This window comes from Nothobranchius furzeri, chromosome 3 (genome assembly GCF_043380555.1).
Source record: "Nothobranchius furzeri strain GRZ-AD chromosome 3, NfurGRZ-RIMD1, whole genome shotgun sequence".
Lineage (NCBI taxonomy): Eukaryota > Metazoa > Chordata > Actinopteri > Cyprinodontiformes > Nothobranchiidae > Nothobranchius > Nothobranchius furzeri.
In genome coordinates, this window is record NC_091743.1 from 1,051,334 (window position 1) to 1,074,245 (window position 22,912).

General features: G+C 47.9%; 1 protein-coding gene across 1 annotated transcript in view; it reads left to right on the forward strand.

The window, feature by feature from the left end:
• nucks1a (nuclear casein kinase and cyclin-dependent kinase substrate 1a) overlaps nt 1-22,198 on the forward strand; it is a 30,114-nt gene extending 7,916 nt beyond the window's left edge. The window contains exons 2-8 of the mRNA XM_015960123.3: nt 779-828; nt 2,311-2,398; nt 2,633-2,679; nt 2,761-2,913; nt 15,656-15,805; nt 15,905-16,057; nt 20,473-22,198. Coding sequence (XP_015815609.1) covers nt 779-828; nt 2,311-2,398; nt 2,633-2,679; nt 2,761-2,913; nt 15,656-15,805; nt 15,905-16,057; nt 20,473-20,726 — 895 coding nt within the window. The 3' untranslated portion in view covers nt 20,727-22,198. The remainder of the gene's footprint in view (nt 1-778; nt 829-2,310; nt 2,399-2,632; nt 2,680-2,760; nt 2,914-15,655; nt 15,806-15,904; nt 16,058-20,472) is intronic.
• The last annotated feature ends 714 nt before the right edge of the window (nt 22,199-22,912 follow it).

Consider the following 22,912-nt stretch of genomic DNA (forward strand, 5'->3'; position numbering starts at 1 on the left):
GGGCTGGGCAATTAATCGAAAATTTATCATGATCAAAATTTCTTACCCTTATCGAGATAATTTTTCCCATGTCAAAACATTTGATAATTTAAAAAAATGAAAGGATGTGTGTAGGTTGGCGACATTCATGTCCTTTTGAAATGTGACTCAACATAACGCATGTGACAGCCCCATCTAGTGGACAGCTTTTGTTTCTGCGCACACCTGTAGCTATCGTCCATTTATCGTTATAGAGGTGAAATCCTCAATACATCGTGATACTGATTTTAAGCCATATCGCCCAGCCCTGCGAGTTTTTAAAAGGTGGTAATTGTTGTCAAGATAGTTACCGGGGTTTACCGGTAACCGTGACATACCTAGTCGACACAACAGATCCCACCTTCTCACCGGATGTTTCATCAAAAGAAAAATGAAAGATAGGGTAGAGTAGTCCACTTCTTAACTTTTTCAACAGAATCACTCGTAGAAGAGCATTTCCTAGCATGACTAATCGGCAAGAACTGGAACAACCTCTTTCGCCCATTACCTAACATTAACTATTGAAAACGTTACAATGCGTCTGGGGTAGTTTGGTCACTCCAGCTCTCCACAGCTGCTTCATGATTACAACTACTTTGTTTAAATTAAACTATCGATAACTTTGAGTACCGCTATGCTGTCACGTTCTGCCCAGCCTCTGGAGGTCACATAAAGCTTTATTAGTCAGCCTGCCCATGCCCAGCAGTATTTGGTGATGTTGGTTTGTAATGTGTGTGTGTGTGTGTGTGTGTCTTCACAGGAATAGGAAAGTGGTGAACTATTCACAATTCAATGAGTCGGATGATGCAGGTAAGAAAACCATTAAAAGTCTGATTGTAAACCTAATGTAATGTAAGACTGACTTGGACTTTGTCATTACATCAGCGGGGCTATAGACTAACCCTTTCCACATGCCTTAGTGCATGCACAGGGACAGCTGGGGTGGAATGCCACGCTAACCACTTAGCTTTCTTATCTCAAACGTTCTAGCTCCACTCTGTTTACCTGACTAGCATAGCCACGCCTCTTTCTCTTCAGTTGCTTCACATACAAACATGTTGATCTTGTGCTACACTCAGTGAGTTTACATTCAGTAAGAGAAAACAAAGTTCTTGCCTTAATCCGACTTAAGTTGGACTTCTTAAGTGCATTGTTGGCACCTTAGTCTGGCTGAAGCCTAACCAAACTGCACCACTCCTAATCGAGGTAAGGCACCCAGGTAATGTGTTTAAAACCAATGGCCCAGGTTGGTCGAGCTATTGCTGGGTTTCACATGAAGTTACATCGGTGTCACTAAATGCAGATGGGAGTCCGGAAGTAGAACACTATTTACTTTGGTACCAGGGCGTTAAGATGCCTAAAGTCTAGGCGCTCTACAGTATCATCATCATCACTCTAATCAGGACAAACACAAACAGTTTTTTTAAAGTCCTGATTGTATTAGTTGAGTCACATTTTTACATGACTCAAGGTGGTACAGCTTCTTAAAGGAACATGAACGCTGCCAACAAACACATCTTTTCATTTCTTTAGTATCTAATTAGTTGACACGGGAAAAATTACCGTGGTAAGACTCAGAAATTACGATAACGATACATTTTTGGTTTATTGCCCAGCCCTAGTTACAGGTAGATCCTTGCACACACTCATCGTTAGCCTTAGCGATGGCATTATTATCATGTGCTAAGGAATAAAATAGCACAACTCACTACCGGCAAAAACAAGACGATCATCATTTACAGCTTCTTCTTAACCATCCTGAGATGAAACAGCTGTAGGCTTCCAGGCTTTCGTTTGGTTTGCAGTGAGGCGTGCAGCAAATGGTCTTTTTTTTGCCGATCGTTTCAGCGCTGGCTAAATTCTCCACAGTGTTAGAAAAGTCTGACTTTGAAAACTATACGATATCACGTCTGTGCCAGCTCACTTGCGGCTTTAGTACAGTCACTTTCACCCATCATCGCTCGGTGGTTTGTTGTGGAGCAGAACCCCTCCCACCCCCATTTGAGTTTCGCACAGCTGCAGAGTCACGTGAGTGAAACCCAGCAATGACCGGTCTGGTCACTCCCCCTTAAGGAAGAATTTGACGTGGAACACCATAAGACAGATGGAGAAGGGAGGTGCTCAATTTGACAGGAAAACATTTCGGAACAGCAGGAAATTCTATTTAATGTGAAGTTAGATGTTACTGTTCTCATTATGACTTCAGGCTTGTTAACCACGATAACCGTGGGTTTCCTTGTCCTGCCTCTGAGCTTCTGGATGGCTCCTCACTGCCTGTGTCTGTCCCTTTAGACGAGTACGGGGATGACAAGCCTAAGAAGGTGCGCCCAGCCCCTCGTGAGCCTAAACACAAGCGATCAAAGAACTCGCAGGATGAAAGGTTGGTGCTGCTTTCTGATCTGATCAGTCACATTGCAGAGCTAGAATACACCCTGTGCATCAGCAGCAGCTTCTGGAACAGACCAGGACTAGTGCAGATGTGAGGATTTTGTTGTGCAGAGCCTGTCAGGTTCTAGGGTAGGGACCAGAACAGAGCCAGTTACGGGTTACAGTCTGTGTGGATCACACACTGACCTTCTCATAATTCTAAACACAGTGTTGTTCTTTCTTCTAGTGAGGATTCTGATGAGAAGCTCTCCAAATCCAAAAACGACTCGGCAGGTAAGGTGGACTGTTTAAATCAAGATTTGGTTCCACTTGAAGCCAAAGTGCCGACTCCCTGAATTCTGTGTCATGCTACAGATGACTTTGGCAGCGATGAAGAAGACAATGATTTTGGAGAGGAGGAGGATGAAGATGGTGGAAGTGACTATGAAGAAGAAAGAGGGAAAAAGGGAAAGAAAGCCAAGGCTGAGACACCCAGCAAGAGAGGCCCCAAGAGAAAACGGGCTGCAGGTAACTGTCGCAGAATTGCTTTGAGTCATAATGGGTGTGACGAAATTCACAATAAAAAGCAAAGTAGGGCTGCCACAAACAAATAGTTCAGTAGATGACTAATCGCCAGTTTTGTTGAAGATTGGTCAACTAATCTTGTCATGCACAAAAGTTTAGCTTATTGCACCAGGATGCTCTAATATACCCATTGGGGTGTAACGGTAGACAAAAATCATATTTGCTTTGGTTTGCTTGGTTTTGAAGAGTTCGGTGTGATTAATTTTTGGTATGTTATTATTATATTTATTTATTTATTTATTATCTGAAGCGGCTCCTATAGTGAGCAGAACCAGGTGTCACCACAGGCTGCTGATCTAACGTCTTTAATTATTTTACAGGTTGTTTGTCCAGCTATGAGTGTCACGCTCACACAGAGTGTTGTGTTTGACTGTTGGTGCTCCGTGTTTTTATTTCTGCAGCGAGCCTTAACCCTCGGGCTCTTAAGTAAGTTTTGATAAACGGATGAACAACTAAGTCCTTCAGGGGTACTTCTGAGTTAAAAACTGCTCATGAAATATATATGTGGAGCAACAAGGTAGGTAGGGTTTAACGTTACTAATCTGCAACGCCTGCCTCCAGAGGGTTAAAATCTCACCTCACACCACCCATGGTTTCGTCTTTAAAACTTGTATTAAATAACAAACTGCCTCTGTGCCATGTTGTTCGTTGTTGTATGAAAACTTTACATCAATTCTCCCGGAGCGAAAGTTCAGCAGAAGTGTTATTTACATTTTTGCCGCTGTGTGCCTGCACAGTGTGAGAGAAGGCCGGGAGGGACGACACACCGCTCTATTCAGCGTCTCTACGGGCTTCAGTAGCAGCTTCATTCAGCGTCTTTACGGGCTTCAGTAGCAGCTCCGTTCAGCGTCTCTACGGGCTTCAGTAGCAGCTCCGTTCAGCGTCTCTACGGGCTTCAGTAGCAGCTCCGTTCAGCGTCTCTACGGGCTTCAGTAGCAGCTCCGTTCAGCGTCTCTACGGGCTTCAGTAGCAGCTCCGTTCAGCGTCTCTACGGGCTTCAGTAGCAGCTCCGTTCAGCGTCTCTACGGGCTTCAGTAGCAGCTCCGTTCTGCGTCTCTACGGGCTTCAGTAGCAGCTCCGTTCTGCGTCTCTACGGGCTTCAGTAGCAGCTCCGTTCAGCATCTCTACGGGCTTCAGTAGTAGCTTCATTCAGCGTCTTTACGGGCTTCAGTAGCAGCTCCGTTCAGCGTCTTTACGGGCTTCAGTAGCAGCTCCGTTCAGCGTCTCTACGGGCTTCAGTAGTACTTCGTTCAGCGTCTCTACGGGCTTCAGTAGTACTTCGTTCAGCGTCTCTACGGGCTTCAGTAGCAGCTCCGTTCAGCGTCTCTACGGGCTTCAGTAGCAGCTCCGTTCAGCGTCTCTACGGGCTTCAGTAGCAGCTCCGTTCAGCGTCTCTACGGGCTTCAGTAGCAGCTCCGTTCAGCGTCTCTACGGGCTTCAGTAGTAGCTTCATTCAGCGTCTCTACGGGCTTCAGTAGTAGCTTCATTCAGCGTCTCTACGGGCTTCAGTAGTAGCTTCATTCAGCGTCTCTACGGGCTTCAGTAGCAGCTCCGTTCAGCGTCTCTACGGGCTTCAGTAGCAGCTCCGTTCAGCGTCTCTACGGGCTTCAGTAGTACTTCGTTCAGTGTCTTTACGGGCTTCAGTAGCAGCTCCGTTCAGCGTCTTTACGGGCTTCAGTAGCAGCTCCGTTCAGCGTCTCTACGGGCTTCAGTAGTACTTCGTTCAGCGTCTTTACGGGCTTCAGTAGCAGCTCCGTTCAGCGTCTCTACGGGCTTCAGTAGTACTTCGTTCAGCGTCTTTACGGGCTTCAGTAGTGGCTTCGTTCAGCATCTCTACGGGCTTCAGTAGCGGTGACAGCCAGCGTCTCTACGGGCTTCAGTAGCAGCTCCGTTCAGCGTCTCTACGGGCTTCAGTAGCGGTGACAGCCAGCGTCTCTACGGGCTTCGGTAGCAGCTCCGTTCAGCGTCTCTACGGGCTTCAGTAGCAGCTCCGTTCAGCGTCTCTACGGGCTTCAGTAGCAGCTCCGTTCAGCGTCTCTACGGGCTTCAGTAGCAGCTCCGTTCAGCGTCTCTACGGGCTTCAGTAGTAACTTCATTCAGCGTCTTTACGGGCTTCAGTAGTAGCTTCATTCAGCGTCTCTACGGGCTTCAGTAGCAGCTCCGTTCAGCGTCTCTACGGGCTTCAGTAGCAGCTCCGTTCAGCGTCTCTACGGGCTTCAGTAGCAGCTCCGTTCAGCGTCTCTACGGGCTTCAGTAGTAGCTTCATTCAGCGTCTCTACGGGCTTCAGTAGTAGCTTCATTCAGCGTCTCTACGGGCTTCAGTAGTAGCTTCATTCAGCGTCTTTACGGGCTTCAGTAGCAGCTCCGTTCAGCGTCTCTACGGGCTTCAGTAGTACTTCGTTCAGTGTCTTTACGGGCTTCAGTAGCAGCTCCGTTCAGCGTCTTTACGGGCTTCAGTAGCAGCTCCGTTCAGCGTCTCTACGGGCTTCAGTAGTACTTCGTTCAGTGTCTTTACGGGCTTCAGTAGCAGCTCCGTTCAGCGTCTTTACGGGCTTCAGTAGCAGCTCCGTTCAGCGTCTTTACGGGCTTCAGTAGCAGCTCCGTTCAGCGTCTCTACGGGCTTCAGTAGTACTTCGTTCAGCGTCTTTACGGGCTTCAGTAGTGGCTCCGTTCAGCGTCTCTACGGGCTTCAGTAGTACTTCGTTCAGCGTCTCTACGGGCTTCAGTAGTACTTCGTTCAGCGTCTTTACGGGCTTCAGTAGCAGCTCCGTTCAGCGTCTCTACGGGCTTCAGTAGCAGCTCCGTTCAGCGTCTTTACGGGCTTCAGTAGCAGCTCCGTTCAGTGTCTTTACGGGCTTCAGTAGCAGCTCCGTTCAGTGTCTCTACGGGCTTCAGTAGCAGCTCCGTTCAGCGTCTCTACGGGCTTCAGTAGCAGCTCCGTTCAGCGTCTCTACGGGCTTCAGTAACAGCTCCGTTCAGCGTCTCTACGGGCTTCAGTAGTACTTCGTTCAGCGTCTCTACGGGCTTCAGTAGTACTTCGTTCAGCGTCTTTACGGGCTTCAGTAGCAGCTCCGTTCAGCGTCTCTACGGGCTTCAGTAGTACTTCGTTCAGCGTCTCTACGGGCTTCAGTAGTACTTCGTTCAGCGTCTCTACGGGCTTCAGTAGCAGCTCCGTTCAGCGTCTCTACGGGCTTCAGTAGCATCTCCATTCAGTGTCTTTACAGGCTTCAGTAGCAGCTCCGTTCAGTGTCTCTACGGGCTTCAGTAGCTGCTCCGTTCAGTGTCTCTACGGGCTTCAGTAGCAGCTCCGTTCAGCGTCTCTACGGGCTTCAGTAGCAGCTCCGTTCAGCGTCTCTACGGGCTTCAGTAGTACTTCGTTCAGCGTCTTTACGGGCTTCAGTAGTGGCTTCGTTCAGCATCTCTACGGGCTTCAGTAGCGGTGACAGCCAGCGTCTCTACGGGCTTCAGTAGCGGTGACAGCCAGTGTCTCTACGGGCTTCAGTAGCAGCTCCGTTCAGCGTCTTTACGGGCTTCGGTAGCAGCTCCGTTCAGCGTCTTTACGGGCTTCAGTAGCAGCTCCGTTCAGCGTCTTTACGGGCTTCAGTAGGGGCTTCGTTCAGCATCTCTACGGGCTTCAGTAGTAGCTTCGTTCAGCATCTCTACGGGCTTCAGTAGTAGCTTCGTTCAGCGTCTTTACGGGCTTCAGTAGTGGCTTCGTTCAGCATCTCTACGGGCTTCAGTAGTAGCTTCGTTCAGCGTCTCTACGGGCTTCAGTAGTGGCTTCGTTCAGCGTCTTTACGGGCTTCAGTAGTGGCTTCGTTCAGCGTCTCTACGGGCTTCAGTAGCAGCTCCGTTCAGCGTCTCTACGGGCTTCAGTAGCAGCTCCGTTCAGCATCTCTACGGGCTTCAGTAGCAGCTCCGTTCAGCGTCTCTACGGGCTTCAGTAGCAGCTCCGTTCAGCGTCTCTACGGGCTTCAGTAGCAGCTCCGTTCAGCGTCTCTACGGGCTTCAGTAGCAGCTCCGTTCAGCGTCTTTACGGGCTTCAGTAGTACTTCGTTCAGCGACTCTACGGGCTTCAGTAGTACTTCGTTCAGCGTCTCTACGGGCTTCAGTAGTAGCTTCGTTCAGCGTCTTTACGGGCTTCAGTAGTGGCTTCGTTCAGCATCTCTACGGGCTTCAGTAGTAGCTTCGTTCAGCGTCTCTACGGGCTTCAGTAGTAGCTTCGTTCAGCGTCTTTACGGGCTTCAGTAGTGGCTTCGTTCAGCGTCTCTACGGGCTTCAGTAGCAGCTCCGTTCAGCGTCTCTACGGGCTTCAGTAGCAGCTCCGTTCAGCGTCTCTACGGGCTTCAGTAGCAGCTCCGTTCAGCGTCTCTACGGGCTTCAGTAGCAGCTCCGATCAGCGTCTCTACGGGCTTCAGTAGCAGCTCCGTTCAGCGTCTCTACGGGCTTCAGTAGCAGCTCCGTTCAGCGTCTCTACGGGCTTCAGTAGCAGCTCCGTTCAGCGTCTCTACGGGCTTCAGTAGCAGCTCCGTTCAGCGTCTCTACGGGCTTCAGTAGCAGCTCCGATCAGCGTCTCTACGGGCTTCAGTAGCAGCTCCGTTCAGCGTCTTCACGGGCTTCAGTAGTAGCTTCGTTCAGCGTCTTTACGGGCTTCAGTAGTAGCTTCGTTCAGCGTCTTTACGGGCTTCAGTAGTAGCTTCGTTCAGCGTCTTTACGGGCTTCAGTAGCAGCTCCGTTGAGCGTCTCTACGGGCTTCAGTAGCAGCTCCGTTCAGCGTCTCTACGGGCTTCAGTAGTAGCTTCGTTCAGCGTCTTTACGGGCTTCAGTAGCAGCTCCGTTCAGCGTCTCTACGGGCTTCAGTAGCAGCTCCGTTCAGCGTCTCTACGGGCTTCAGTAGTAGCTCCGTTCAGCTTCTCTACGGGCTTCAGTAGCAGCTCCGTTCAGCGTCTCTACGGGCTTCAGTAGCAGCTCCGTTCAGCGTCTCTACGGGCTTCAGTAGCAGCTCCGTTCAGCGTCTCTACGGGCTTCAGTAGCAGCTCCGTTCAGCGTCTCTACGGGCTTCAGTAGTAGCTTCATTCAGCGTCTTTACGGGCTTCAGTAGCAGCTTCATTCAGCGTCTCTACGGGCTTCAGTAGCAGCTCCGTTCAGCGTCTCTACGGGCTTCAGTAGCAGCTCCGTTCAGTGTCTCTACGGGCTTCAGTAGTACTTCGTTCAGTGTCTTTACGGGCTTCAGTAGCAGCTCCGTTCAGCGTCTTTACGGGCTTCAGTAGCAGCTCCGTTCAGCGTCTCTACGGGCTTCAGTAGTACTTCGTTCAGCGTCTTTACGGGCTTCAGTAGTGGCTTCGTTCAGCATCTCTACGGGCTTCAGTAGCGGTGACAGCCAGCGTCTCTACGGGCTTCAGTAGCGGTGACAGCCAGCGTCTCTACGGGCTTCGGTAGCAGCTCCGTTCAGCGTCTCTACGGGCTTCAGTAGCAGCTCCGTTCAGCGTCTCTACGGGCTTCAGTAGCAGCTCCGTTCAGCGTCTCTACGGGCTTCAGTAGCAGCTCCGTTCAGCGTCTCTACGGGCTTCAGTAGCAGCTCCGTTCAGCGTCTCTACGGGCTTCAGTAGTAGCTTCATTCAGCGTCTTTACGGGCTTCAGTAGCAGCTCCGTTCAGCGTCTCTACGGGCTTCAGTAGTACTTCGTTCAGCGTCTCTACGGGCTTCAGTAGCAGCTCCGTTCAGTGTCTCTACGGGCTTCAGTAGTACTTCGTTCAGCGTCTTTACGGGCTTCAGTAGCAGCTCCGTTCAGCGTCTCTACGGGCTTCAGTAGCAGCTCCGTTCAGCGTCTTTACGGGCTTCAGTAGCAGCTCCGTTCAGTGTCTTTACGGGCTTCAGTAGCAGCTCCGTTCAGTGTCTCTACGGGCTTCAGTAGCAGCTCCGTTCAGCGTCTCTACGGGCTTCAGTAACAGCTCCGTTCAGCGTCTCTACGGGCTTCAGTAGTACTTCGTTCAGCGTCTCTACGGGCTTCAGTAGTACTTCGTTCAGCGTCTTTACGGGCTTCAGTAGCAGCTCCGTTCAGCGTCTCTACGGGCTTCAGTAGCAGCTCCGTTCAGCGTCTCTACGGGCTTCAGTAGCAGCTCCGTTCAGTGTCTTTACGGGCTTCAGTAGCAGCTCCGTTCAGTGTCTCTACGGGCTTCAGTAGCAGCTCCGTTTAGCGTCTCTACGGGCTTCAGTAACAGCTCCGTTCAGCGTCTCTACGGGCTTCAGTAGTACTTCGTTCAGCGTCTCTACGGGCTTCAGTAGTACTTCGTTCAGCGTCTTTACGGGCTTCAGTAGCTGCTCCGTTCAGTGTCTTTACAGGCTTCAGTAGCAGCTCCGTTCAGCGTCTCTACGGGCTTCAGTAGCAGCTCCGTTCAGTGTCTCTACGGGCTTCAGTAGCAGCTCCGTTCAGCGTCTTTACGGGCTTCAGTAGCAGCTTCGTTCAGTGTCTCTACGGGCTTCAGTAGCAGCTCCGTTCAGCGTCTCTACGGGCTTCAGTAGCAGCTCCGTTCAGCGTCTCTACGGGCTTCAGTAGTACTTCGTTCAGCATCTCTACGGGCTTCAGTAGCGGTGACAGCCAGCGTCTCTACGGGCTTCAGTAGCGGTGACAGCCAGTGTTTCTACGGGCTTCGGTAGCAGCTCCGTTCAGCGTCTCTACGGGCTTCAGTAGCAGCTCCGTTCAGCGTCTTTACGGGCTTCGGTAGCAGCTCCGTTCAGCGTCTTTACGGGCTTCAGTAGCAGCTCCGTTCAGCGTCTTTACGGGCTTCAGTAGGGGCTTCGTTCAGCATCTCTACGGGCTTCAGTAGTAGCTTCGTTCAGCATCTCTACGGGCTTCAGTAGTAGCTTCGTTCAGCGTCTTTACGGGCTTCAGTAGCAGCTCCGTTCAGCGTCTCTACGGGCTTCAGTAGTAGCTTCATTCAGCGTCTCTACGGGCTTCAGTAGTAGCTTCATTCAGCGTCTCTACGGGCTTCAGTAGTAGCTTCATTCAGCGTCTCTACGGGCTTCAGTAGCAGCTCCGTTCAGCGTCTCTACGGGCTTCAGTAGCAGCTCCGTTCAGCGTCTCTACGGGCTTCAGTAGTACTTCGTTCAGTGTCTTTACGGGCTTCAGTAGCAGCTCCGTTCAGCGTCTCTACGGGCTTCAGTAGTACTTCGTTCAGCGTCTCTACGGGCTTCAGTAGTACTTCGTTCAGCGTCTTTACGGGCTTCAGTAGCAGCTCCGTTCAGCGTCTCTACGGGCTTCAGTAGCAGCTCCGTTCAGCGTCTTTACGGGCTTCAGTAGCAGCTCCGTTCAGTGTCTTTACAGGCTTCAGTAGCAGCTCCGTTCAGTGTCTCTACGGGCTTCAGTAGCAGCTCCGTTCAGTGTCTCTACGGGCTTCAGTAGCAGCTCCGTTCAGCGTCTTTACGGGCTTCAGTAGCAGCTTCGTTCAGTGTCTCTACGGGCTTCAGTAGCAGCTCCGTTCAGCGTCTCTACGGGCTTCAGTAGCAGCTCCGTTCAGCGTCTCTACGGGCTTCAGTAGTACTTCGTTCAGCGTCTTTACGGGCTTCAGTAGTGGCTTCGTTCAGCATCTCTACGGGCTTCAGTAGCGGTGACAGCCAGCGTCTCTACGGGCTTCAGTAGCGGTGACAGCCAGTGTCTCTACGGGCTTCAGTAGTAGCTTCGTTCAGTGTCTCTACGGGCTTCAGTAGTAGCTTCGTTCAGCGTCTTTACGGGCTTCAGTAGTGGCTTCGTTCAGCGTCTCTACGGGCTTCAGTAGCAGCAACGTTCAGCGTCTCTACGGGCTTCAGTAGCAGCAACCTTCAGCGTCTCTACGGGCTTCAGTAGTGGTGACAGCCAGCGTCTCTACGGGCTTCAGTAACAGTGACGACCAGCGTCTCTACGGGCTTCAGTAGCGGTGACAGCCAGCGTCTCTACGGGCTTCAGTAGCAGCAACGTTCAGCGTCTCTACGGGCTTCAGTAGCGGTGACAGCCGGCGTCTCTACGGGCTTCAGTAGCGGTGACATCCGGCGTCTCTACGGGCTTCAGTAACAGTGACATCCGGCGTCTCTACGGGCTTCAGTAGCAGCAGCCTTCAGCGTCTCTACGGGCTTCAGTAGCGGTGACAGCCAGCGTCTCTACGGGCTTCAGTAGCAGCAACGTTCAGCGTCTCTACGGGCTTCAGTAGCAGCAACGTTCAGCGTCTCTACGGGCTTCAGTAGCAGCAACGTTCAGCGTCTCTACGGGCTTCAGTAGCGGTGACAGCCAGCGTCTCTACGGGCTTCAGTAGCAGCAACCTTCAGCGTCTCTACGGGCTTCAGTAGCGGTGACGACCAGCGTCTCTACGGACTTCAGTAGCAGCAACCTTCAGCGTCTCTACGGGCTTCAGTAGCAGCAACCTTCAGCGTCTCTACGGGTTTCAGTAGCAGCAACGTTCAGCGTCTCTACGGGCTTCAGTAGCAGCAACGTTCAGCGTCTCTACGGGCTTCAGTAACAGTGACGACCAGCGTCTCTACGGGCTTCAGTAGCAGCAACCTTCAGCGTCTCTACGGGTTTCAGTAGCAGCAACGTTCAGCGTCTCTACGGGCTTCAGTAGCAGCAACTTCAGCGTCTCTACGGGCTTCAGTAGCAGCAACGTTCAGCGTCTCTACGGGCTTCAGTAGCGGTGACAGCCAGCGTCTCTACGGGCTTCAGTAGCAGCAACCTTCAGCGTCTCTACGGGCTTCAGTAGCAGCAACGTTCAGCTTCTCTACGGGCTTCAGTAGCGGTGACAGCCAGCGTCTCTACGGGCTTCAGTAGCAGCAACGTTCAGCGTCTCTACGGGCTTCAGTAGCAGTGACATCCGGCGTATCTACGGGCTTCAGTAGCAGTGACGACCAGCGTCTCTACGGGCTTCAGTAGCAGTGACATCCGGCGTATCTACGGGCTTCAGTAGCAGCAACGTTCAGCTTCTCTACGGGCTTCAGTAGCGGTGACAGCCAGCGTCTCTACGGGCTTCAGTAGCAGCAACGTTCAGCGTCTCTACGGGCTTCAGTAGCGGTGACAGCCAGCGTCTCTACGGGCTTCAGTAGCAGTGACATCCGGCGTCTCTACGGGCTTCAGTAGCAGTGACATCCGGCGTCTCTACGGGCTTCAGTAGCAGTGACATCCGGCGTCTCTACGGGCTTCAGTAGCAGTGACATCCGGCGTCTCTACGGGCTTCAGTAGCAGTGACGACCAGCGTCTCTACGGGCTTCAGTAGCAGTGACGACCGGCGTCTCTACGGGCTTCAGTAGCAGTGACGACCGGCGTATCTACGGGCTTCAGTAACAGTGACATCTGGCGTCTCTACGGGCTTCAGTAGCAACGACAACCAGCTGGTTGGATCCGCTCTGAAAGGCCTTGATCAGAATTTGCAGATCGCATTTTTTAAATGAAGATCAGGTGCAGCCACTCAATACATTATCGAGGAACTTTTATCCGCTGCACTTGAATCACACAAATAAAAATTCATTTACCGAAAAAAGTAAACCAATACTGTTCGCAATATTAAACCGAAACGGTACGCAAGTGGACCGAACCAAAATGGTTCAACACTCCCCCGTGAACCGTTACACCCCTAATACCCATCATTAGACTCTGGTTTGAAGTTCGATCAGCTATTTGCCATCTGATAACAAAGACAAAATGATAGCTTATCAAACAACTTTTAATTAACGTTGTAACCTGTTACATTCGCTGCCAGCATTTCTCAACGTTTTTACTGTCTTTTAAAGAGTGGCAGAACGTTGCGCGCCAGGATGATGTTGACGCCAAAACAACCAAAATAAAGCAGAGACTCTCCTCTTACATCAGGAAGAATCCGTGTTTCGAGCGTTATCCGTTCTTTCATAATTCGTTGTTGAATTGTGATCGGCAGAAGCTTTCCTGGTTCGCGCCTCACTTTTTTACAGCAGTGGCCCAAAACGATCTCCTAACACATGGATGTTCTGTTTCCTGATCACGTGACGTGTGACGTACACGGATGAAGATCGGCTTTAGAGCTGAGATGTTTGTTCTCACGTTGCGGGGGCTCGTCCGAGACCCACACAGTAAAAAAATGCGGTTGGATCTAAAGTGAGAACTTTAGTCATCAATGTTAGTGAATGAGTTAATACAAATGATTTTATTGGCTCACAAAGCAAATAGAGCGCCGTGATTTGCCCACCATCGTGGACCAATCACAGAGCTCAATAGGATTAAAACCCCCTACAGAGAGCTGTGATTGGCCAGCCAGAATGCTGCTTGGGGCTGCGGAGGTTCCAATGGAGCGTTCCTAGACCAAACTTTGAAAAGCAAGACTTTGGTCTAGTTCACTAGGCTAACAATAACTTTCATTACAGGAGCAAAAATGGAGAGTAAAGAAATAAGAAAATATAAAATAGAAATATTTAAAAGATGCATAAAAATAAATGCTGAATATATTTGCACATTTTAAGGAATAAATATTTTCAAAATTGAGACATAAAGATTACCACTGATGTGTGCTTTTATTGAAAATCGATTTGCTTGTGTATAATTTTAGTTATTCCACATTCGGTGTTACTGCTAAAATGAGTTTTTTTCCCAATGAAAAGGTTCAGCGTACACGTCTGTAGATGAAGGAAAATGTGCACTTTTGTCGTCACTTTTTAAAAACTACTGTGTTTGGCCCGCAACTTCGGCCCAGTGTTCGAGTTTGACACCCCGTGCTATAAATGCTTGAGAAGTGTAAGAACCCTGGCATGTGCGTGTGTGTGCATGCTCTTCAGGCAGAGCAGAAGTTTCCTCTTCACGATCCAGAATGATGATTAAACGTGCGTGTGGGAAGCCCCCGCTGGCTGATTCCATCTGCCAGTCAGTGGCTCCTTCTAATGGTAGGCATGAATTTAAGCCGGCCAATCAGTCAGTAGACCAGTGTGGACCAGTTCAGCCCCATGCAGCGCATCACTGCAGACGCTGAACCAATCCGCCTGTCGATCTCCCGATCCCTCCTACCCTCACTCGTGAACAAGACCCCGAGATACTTAAACTCCTCCGCTTGAGGTAGGACCTCTCCCCCGACCCGGAGTTGGCAAGCCACCCTTTTCCGGTCGAGAACCATGGTCTCAGATTTGGAGGTGCTGATCCTCATCCCAGTTGTTACTGTAAGAGAATAAACACTACAGGCCTTCCATTTTGTTTAACACTGCTTGTATTGTGTTGGTTGGTTATGTTCTGGTGACGTGTAGAACTTGGGAGTGCAGGCTGCTGCCTGAGAGGTGGTTGGAGACGGAGTGTCTCCATGCTGCTTTGTTTTGGTCACTTATGAGCGGGAGGCGAGTGGTCTTACGACCCTTCCTGGGGAGTTTGGCTCGTGTGCAAAAAGGAAGGGTCAATAACGGGATTTAAAAGTTAAAATGATGATCAGGTTTATTTACAACTACAAAAATCATAAATCTTTCCATCCACAGGTTGGGAATAATAAACTAATTCTGCCTGTGGGGAATTAAAACAAAAGTACAAATAAGTAGGGATGTCCCACTTGGCAAAGATTACAGGGTTCTGGACCAAAACAAGGATCTCCAAAGGTCCAAACTCTAAACTGGGCGGTTAAACCAAACTCAAGGTGATATTTTACACTAAACCGAAAACCCACAACACTCTAAATGTAATAAAAGGGAGATCTGCACCAAAAAAAGATGAACTCTAAACCAAAACGTAACAGCTTATCCAAACGCAAGAAGCTGTTAGCGAAGACGCTAACAGTAGCTTTCCCAACGTTAAGTTCAAGTTACCAAGTTTAAATAAACCAAAAACACCCAGCAGCAAACAGACCAGCACGGAGGAGAGACTGCTACCACCAAAACAGCTCTCCTCACGTCTGAAAGAAGCTCCTTAATGAAGGGAGAAACGCTCCCGGTGATGTTCTACATCTGCGGTAGAGACGGAGCAGCGCATCTGACCCCGGAAGTTGTTGTCCGTTGCCGGGAGACGGAGGCGGGCAAAACAGGATAGGAATCTAGTAGCGGACGGACGTTGTTCCGGGTCTTCGGTATTTGGTGGAGATGTTAGTGAAGGCGGAGAAGAGGGCGAACTAGAGGAAAAACAGGCAGATTCCTCCTCTACTTACTAACTCCTGGGGATGCAACAAGTGGGCGCGGTGCGTCGACTTCCGGATCTGACCTGACGAACTTTTAGAATCGAGCCGTCGACGTCATCGACGCTTCGCTACAGCTCTATTGTATGGGAACACTTCCTGCTGTATGTTGGCGAGTGGAGCCAGCCCGAGTGTGGAAGCCCTACTCTCCACCCCACTGTGTCACAAAGACCAGACATCAGTTAGACCTTCCTCTGATCGGTGCTGGCAGCTCCCAGCAGACCCAGATTGTGTTCTGGAGCTGTGAGTTTACCTGACTGACCCCGCCCACCTCGTTGACTAGCTAAGAGTTTCTGGGTGGGAGGATGAGCAGTCGTGTCGGTCACAGATTTCTGATCTGCTATTTTAAAACGTCACAGTCATTGTAGGGAGGGAGGTGTCCATGTTTGGTATGTGAGTAGAGCCAGGAAGACCCACCTGGACGACTGTACCTCTGTCATGTCTGGTTTCAGAACTGTGCAGGAACATTTGTGGCTCCAACAGGTGGATGCTAGGTGTCTGATTCATTTCTTTGTTTTCCCCTGTGTGTGTGTGTGTGTGTGTGTGTGTGTGTAGATGACAGTGATGATGACAGGGATGTGAGCCGAAAGCGTACGGTGCGGCAGGCAGCCTCCAAGGCCGTGTCCAAACAGAGAGAGATCTTGTTGGGAGATGGAGGCAGTGAGGATGAGGAGCATGAAGACCAGGAGGAGCCCTACATGGACCGTACGTACAGCAGATCTAACACCTGATTTTTCCTTGTGAATGATCCTGAGCAGAGTCATGAAGTAGGAAAACCGTCCGTCTCTTTGTTTTGACGTGTAGCTGACGAATCTGGCAGCGATGAAGACTTCATGGTGGAGGACGATGATGACAGTGACTACGGGCGCTCCAAGAAAAAGAGCAAGAAGGTGATCCGACGGGGGCGACCAGACAAGAAAGAGAAGAAGAGCCCCAAACCCAGACTAAAGGCTACAGGTGAGCTGCCGCTCATCGTTAAGCCTGCAGCACTCGAGGGGAAACTGCTGGGCAGACGCCTCGCTGTGCGCGCCTGATCTTCACGGACTTTTCTACCTCGCGAGACGCTGAGGTGAATATCTGACCGCCTCCCGGGGGGTAAACACTCACTGTGTGTGCGCTACATGAGCTGCTGGCTGAGCTGAAATATTCTAGTGGCCAATCAAAGCGTGTTCTCCGCTCACATGACTTAAGATGTATTCAGGTGCAGCCCCCCATCTGCGTGTCAGAAAAATAAACAAAGCGGTACCTCGTGGATCGATGGGCCACCATTTCCACTACCCTCTCGAAGCATTCAGGATCCAGGTGGGGGTACTGTCGGAAGCATTCTGGGTCTTCAAGGTGCGTCTCCTGGACAGGGTATCCGCGGGTCCTTAAAAAGTCTTAAAAAGTCTTAAATTTGCTTTTCCAAATTTAAGGCCTTAAAAATCCTTAAAAATGACAAATAATCCTTAAATACAGTTTCCAAAGGTCTTAAATTACCAAAGACCCAATAAACAAGATCAGTTTATTTCAATTTTCATGAATTTCTATTTAGTGTTCAGCATTTTTTGTGTATGATATTGGCATAAGCGGAACCGTACACATTCAGTTGGTTGTGAAAGGGGGCTTTTTTAGATGAGCACATAAGCTGGTTAAGCTAGTGGGAGATTGCGCCATGGGGACGTGCAACTTTTATGGTAACTGGATGGTTAATCCCACATTCGCAATAGCAGGAAATTATAGTTTAAATTTAATTTTAAAAAGTAGCTTAAATTTGGTCAAACTGGCCTTAAAAAAGGTCTTAAAAAGTCTTAAATTTGGCTCCCTTAAACCTGCAGATACCCTGCTGGAGTAGATTGGCATAAACTCCTTGCCCGGCCCTTCTCTTCAGCCACCGCACCCATACTTCCCTAACCTTGAAATGCCTCATCAGCAAAAAAAGTAGAGGCGTTCCTCCGTTTCCAGCTCTGTCTCCGTTTTATTTTCTGATATGCAGACAGGGGGCTGCCATCTTGGGGTCATGTGAGCGGAGAACGTGCTTTGATTGGCCACTAGAATATTTCAGCTCAGCCAGCAGCTCATGTGGTACGCACACAGCAAGTTTTTAACCCCCATGAGGCAGTAAATATCAAACCAGTCAGATATTAGTAAGTGAAAATGATGATTAAATATAGTAAGAAAATTTAAAAACAACAATTCTACAGATGTACATGGAATGATATAGGAATTATAAAAGAAGTTATATTTTCTATTGAGACCATTGACACATATATATATATAACCTATCATTACATAAAGGATATTTTCCTAAAACTATGAAGATAACAAAGTGATCCCAATATTTTAAAATGGAGATAAGCATTCTATGGAAAACTATAGGCCAATAGCAATTATTCCACAATTTTCGAAAATACTAGATGAATTATTTGTGAAACAGCTAGACGTATATATTACTAAAAATAAATTATTAAGTGACAGTCAATATGGATTTAGAAAAAACAGAACCACTACCTGTGCAATAATGCAGACGGTAGAAGAAATAGCACAAGCAAGTGAAAAGGAAGAACTCTCTATTAGCATATTTGTAGATTTAAAGAAGGCTTTTGACACCATTGACCACAGGAGATTATTGAGAAAGATGGAGAATTATGGCCTACGAGGTATAGCGAAGTCCCGGATAGAGAGTTACTTAAAAGACAGACAACAGTGTGTAAAAATTAAAGATATAAAATCTGGATTTAGAGAAATAAGTTGTGGAGTTCCACAAGGGTCAGTAATAGGTCCTATATTATTTATTTTATATATAAATGACATATGTAACGTGACGAAATTTTTCTAAGTTATAATGTTTGCAGATGATACAAATTTAGTTTGTTCAGGTAAAGAAAAAGAGTTAAATATCCTGAAATCTTGGTTTGATGTAAATAAATTATCACTGAATATAAAAAACTAAATTATGATTTTTGGAAATAAGAAGGTAAAAAATGGGGACTTTAAATTAACAATTTCAGATACTAAAATTGAAAGAGTGTCTGAAATGATTTCTTGGCGTTGTGATTGACTCTAACTTATCCTGGAAGCATCAATTAAATTATATAAAAAGAAAAATTGCAAAATCTTTGGGTCTATTATATAAAGTGAAAGACAAGCCTTACGTTTAATATAAATTTGATTGATTGATTGACTGATTGATTGAAAAGGGCATGAAAAGGAGATGCATCTCTGTAATGGGAGTACAATTTTGGAATGAGGCTAAAATAGAATTTAAATCAGCAACTTCACTCCCAGTTTTTAAAATACTTTTGATGAGTATTAATTAGATGTTGGTGGATTGGTTTGTGTTTTTATTTTTGGTTATTGGCACATTGAGGGAAATTGATTTGTAAGTAGGTTAGGCAATTCTGTAAGCTTTTGCTTCTGCCTAAACCTGTTCAGTTATGAGATACTAAATATACACGATATGCAAATGTATGAATATATATGTTTGTGGAGGAATGGAAATACAGGGAGTGCAGAATTATTAGGCAAATGAGTATTTTGTACACATCATCCTCTTCATGCATGTTGTCTTCCTCCAAGCTGTATAGGCTCGAAAGCCTACTACCAGTTAAGCATGTTAGGTGATGTGCATCTCTGTAATGAGAAGGGGTGTGGTCTAATGACATCACCACCCTATATCAGGTGTGCATAATTATTAGGCAACTTCCTTTCCTTTGGCAAAATGGGTCAAAAGACGGACTTGACAGGCTCAGAAAGGTCAAACATAGTGAGATATCTTGCAGAGGGATGCAGCAGTCTTAAAACTGCAACGCTTCTGAAGCGTGATCATCGAACAATCAAGCGTTTCATTCAAAATAGTCAACAGGGTCGCAAGAAGTGTGTGGACAAACCAAGGAGCAAAATAACTGCCCATGAAGTGAGAAAAGTGAAGCGTGCAGCTGCCAAGATGCCACTTGCCACCAGTTTGGCCATATTTCAGAGCTGCAACATGACTGGAGTGCCCAAAAGCACAAGGTGTGCAATACTCAGAGACATGGCCAAGGTAAGAAAGGCTGAAAGACGACCACCACTGAACAAGACACACAAGCTGAAACGTCAAGACTGGGCCAAGAAATATCTCCAGACTGATGTTTCTAAGGTTTTATGGACTGATGGAATGAGAGTGAGTCTTGATGGGCCAGATGGATGGGCCGTGGCTGGACTGGTAAAGGGCAGAGAGCTCCAGTCCCACTCAGACGCCAGCAAGGTGGAGGTGGAGTACTGGTTTGGGCTGGTATCATCAAAGATGAGCTTGTGGGGCCTTTTCGGGTTGAGGATGGAGTCGAGCTCAACTCCCAGTCCTACTGCCAGTTTCTGGAAGACACCTTCTTCAAGCAGTGGTACAGGAAGAAGTCTGCATCCTTCAAGAAAAACATGGTTTTCATGCAGGACAATGCTCCATCACATGCGTCCAAGTACTCCACAGCGTGGCTGGCAAGAAAGGGTATAAAAGAAGAAAAACTCCTTGTTCACCTGATCTGAACCCCACTGAGAACCTGTGGTCCATCATCACATGTGAGATTTACAAGGAGGGAAACGGTACACCTCTCTGAACCGTGTCTGGGAGGCTGTGGTTGCTGCTGCACGCAATGTTGATGGTGAACAGATCAAAACACTGACAGAGTCCATGGATGGCAGGCTTTTGAGTGTCCTTGCAAAGAAAGGTGGCTATGCTGGTCGCTGATTTGTTTTTGAATGTCAGAAATGTATATTTGGGAATGTGGAGATGTTATATTGGTTTCAGTGGTAAAAATAAATAACTGAAATGGGTATATATTTGTTTTTGTTAACTTGCCTAATAATTCTGCACAGTAATAGTCACCTGCACACACAGATACCCCCTAAAATAGCTAAAAGTACAAACAAACTAAAAACTACTTCCAAAAACATTCAGCTTTGGTATGAATGAGTTGTTTGGGTTCATTGAGAACATGGTTGTTGTTCAATAATAACATTATTCCTCAAATACAACTGGCCTAATAATTCTGCACTCCCTGTATATGTAGATATTCGTATGATATGTTACTGTTTACATCAATTATTTTTACAATGACTGAATAAAATTGATCATTCATTCATTCATATCCACCTCAGCATCTGGTGAGGTGGAAAGGTTGGTGAGAATCAGGCTAACACGGCGAGGAACCTGCTGAGCAGTCGTCCGAGGCCGCTTGGCCTCGTGTGCGGCAGGCTCCAGACGCTTCATCATGGAGGGTTAAACCAGAGTCATGTGGTTGTGAAAAGCTTCTCTCTGATGTTGTCATTCTGCTGAGTTTTTAGAAATACACACAGCAGGATTCAAACCCACAACCCCACAGGTGGTCAAACCAAAAATGATTCTGTCTCACCCATAGTCACCCCCAGTCCTACGAAGGGGAAGGGGAAGGGACGCCCCAGCACCAAGAGTGTGGAGAAGAGCTCACCCAAAGAGGAAGAGGAGGAGGAAGAGCCTGAGAGTCCTCTGGAGGAGGAAGAAGAGGAAGCAGAGAAAAAGGAGTCATCCCCCGCCTCCAAGACAGCAAAGGAGTCAGCAGGAGGAGAGGAAGAGGAGGAAGATGAAGAGGAGGAGAACGGCTCAGAAGAGGATGCTCCCTCTGGAGAAGACTAGAAGATGGTACCCGTGTGAAGCCCCCCCCTCAATGTGTTTGTTTTATTTTATCTGCATTTAGTTTTTGCCCCCCTCCCTCGGCCTGGCTCAACAGGTTGGACTTTTTTCCTGCACCTCCACCCTGTCTTCTCTCTGGGTGTAGGTGAGCATCCGTCCTTCAGAGCGGCGCTAATGTTTACTTCCTGTCTCCAGTGACGAGTTCGCCGGTGTCCTGTAGGAGCGAGCAGCAGGGTTGGTGCTTTTAGCAGGGAGGCGCTTGTCTTGAACGCAGCCTCGTCCTTCCTCCCCGTCCCACACCAGCGCTGACCAACATTTCTCTGAAGTTGCGAGTGCAGCTGCAGCTTTCTGGGCGCCCACCTCCTGTCTTCATGTTTTTATTTGTTTGCCTGTCAGCAGGTCTTTAAACCTTAAACGTGCTTCTGTTTTCTATCAGCACCTCCCTGCATGGCTGCAGCTCCCCAACCCTCAACCCCTTGAGCCAGGCACCACCAAATCCCATTGGTTTTTAAGAAAGGGGGTTGGATTTTTGTTTCGAGAGCTGAAGAGATGAATGTTTTTCTTTCCCGTCGGTTCATTGTTCTTGTTCTCGACTCGGATTTTTTTGTAATGTTTGTTTTTTAAGAAAAATAAATAAAATGTATCTTGGTTTTAAAGAAATGAAGTCGAGCCAATCCAGTCTGTTCCAGTCAGGCGATGGTTGGACCGGCCATCCTCCTGTAACCCCCCCCCCCACCCCTCCGTCAGTTTGGTTGTTTGAGACTTTCTGTTGTCCGCTCTAGTGTCTCGTGGGATTGTGGATGTAGACGGAGATCAGACAGCTTGGTGTTCATTAGTCTGTTAATGCCTTAATTTTATTGACTTGAGTTCCTCTTGTGGCTCTGAAGGCCTGAGAATGTAACACATTCAGGCTGGAAGCAGGTCACCCGTTGGTCCAAAGCCATACACCGCCTCGGAGATCAGGTCAGCACTTGTCACATTCTTTTCCCGGATGAGTTTGATGTCAAAACGTTGTGAAAAAGAAGCTCAAATTGCAATCTTGGGTGTGTTTATGTGGAGTTGTCCAAGACTGCAAGAAGTTGTAGATGAAAACAAGACCAGGACCAGGACCCCAGCGCAGAAGCACATTGATTGTTGTTCCTTGCAGGTTTTCAGGACTAGTGGAATTGTGTGAGAGTAGCCGATGGCTCTGGACCGTTGCAGGATCAGACAGAATCCTCCTCATCCATCCACATCTGTCGCTTTTATTGTTTTTTACTCCGTCGGTTCTTCTGGCTGTGTTCTTGTAATCCAGGCTGACTTCTGCAGAGATCCAGTAGGGAAGCTTTTGTCAGCGATGTGGAAATTAAACAGAATTCCTCAAATTTTTTTGCATGTTGTGGAAAAATGACAAAGGTCTTAAGGAAAAAAGTATTACTGATCTTGATGTTTTGGTTTCCCAGCTTCTAATAAAGGCGACCTACTTTTTATACAGATGAACTAGTATTGTGTTGTTGAGCTTTGTGTGGTTTCATTAACTGCAGTACTCCACTTTCACCACTAAAGGGCGCTGCTGAGCAGTTGGTGCAGCTTCAGCCACTAAAACCCTACAAGATGGTTTTTGCAGCATCACATAAAAACCTCACATCTGCAGATCTCAATCACATCTCCAATTAGAGGAATAAATCCGTTTTAAATGATCAAAAACTGAAAATATTAAGTTCTTGACCAAGTGTTTTCTCTGGTTCACAGCAGCCAGATCATTTACAACTTAATATAAGAAGAGTCAGTGGAGCACAGCTTGGCTGTTCATAAGCTGATCTTATTTTTTAATGTATTTTCCCCTTTCTAAATAATTTAATGCTTTTCAGGCGTAGGCTGCTTTCAAAACTAACGTTTTCAGAAGGTTTATATTTAGCAAATATTTCATCATTTGAACCAATGTGGCTTTCACAAGTACTTTTCTATTAAGTTATGTGAAACATGGGATTATTAAAACAGGAGAGATGTTCAACCATCATTTCAGATGGTTTATTGTGAACAGCTTGTCCAACTCCACCCATTTAAACCTTTAACTGGCTTTGTGAAGAATCAACAGAAAATGGCAGACGTTGAAATCCCTCACCTTTCAGAGAAATTTGCCCTTTTGAATCCAAAATGGGTCGCCTGCGTGCATAGGCAAAAATCCCAGAGAGGACATGTCCCCCTCT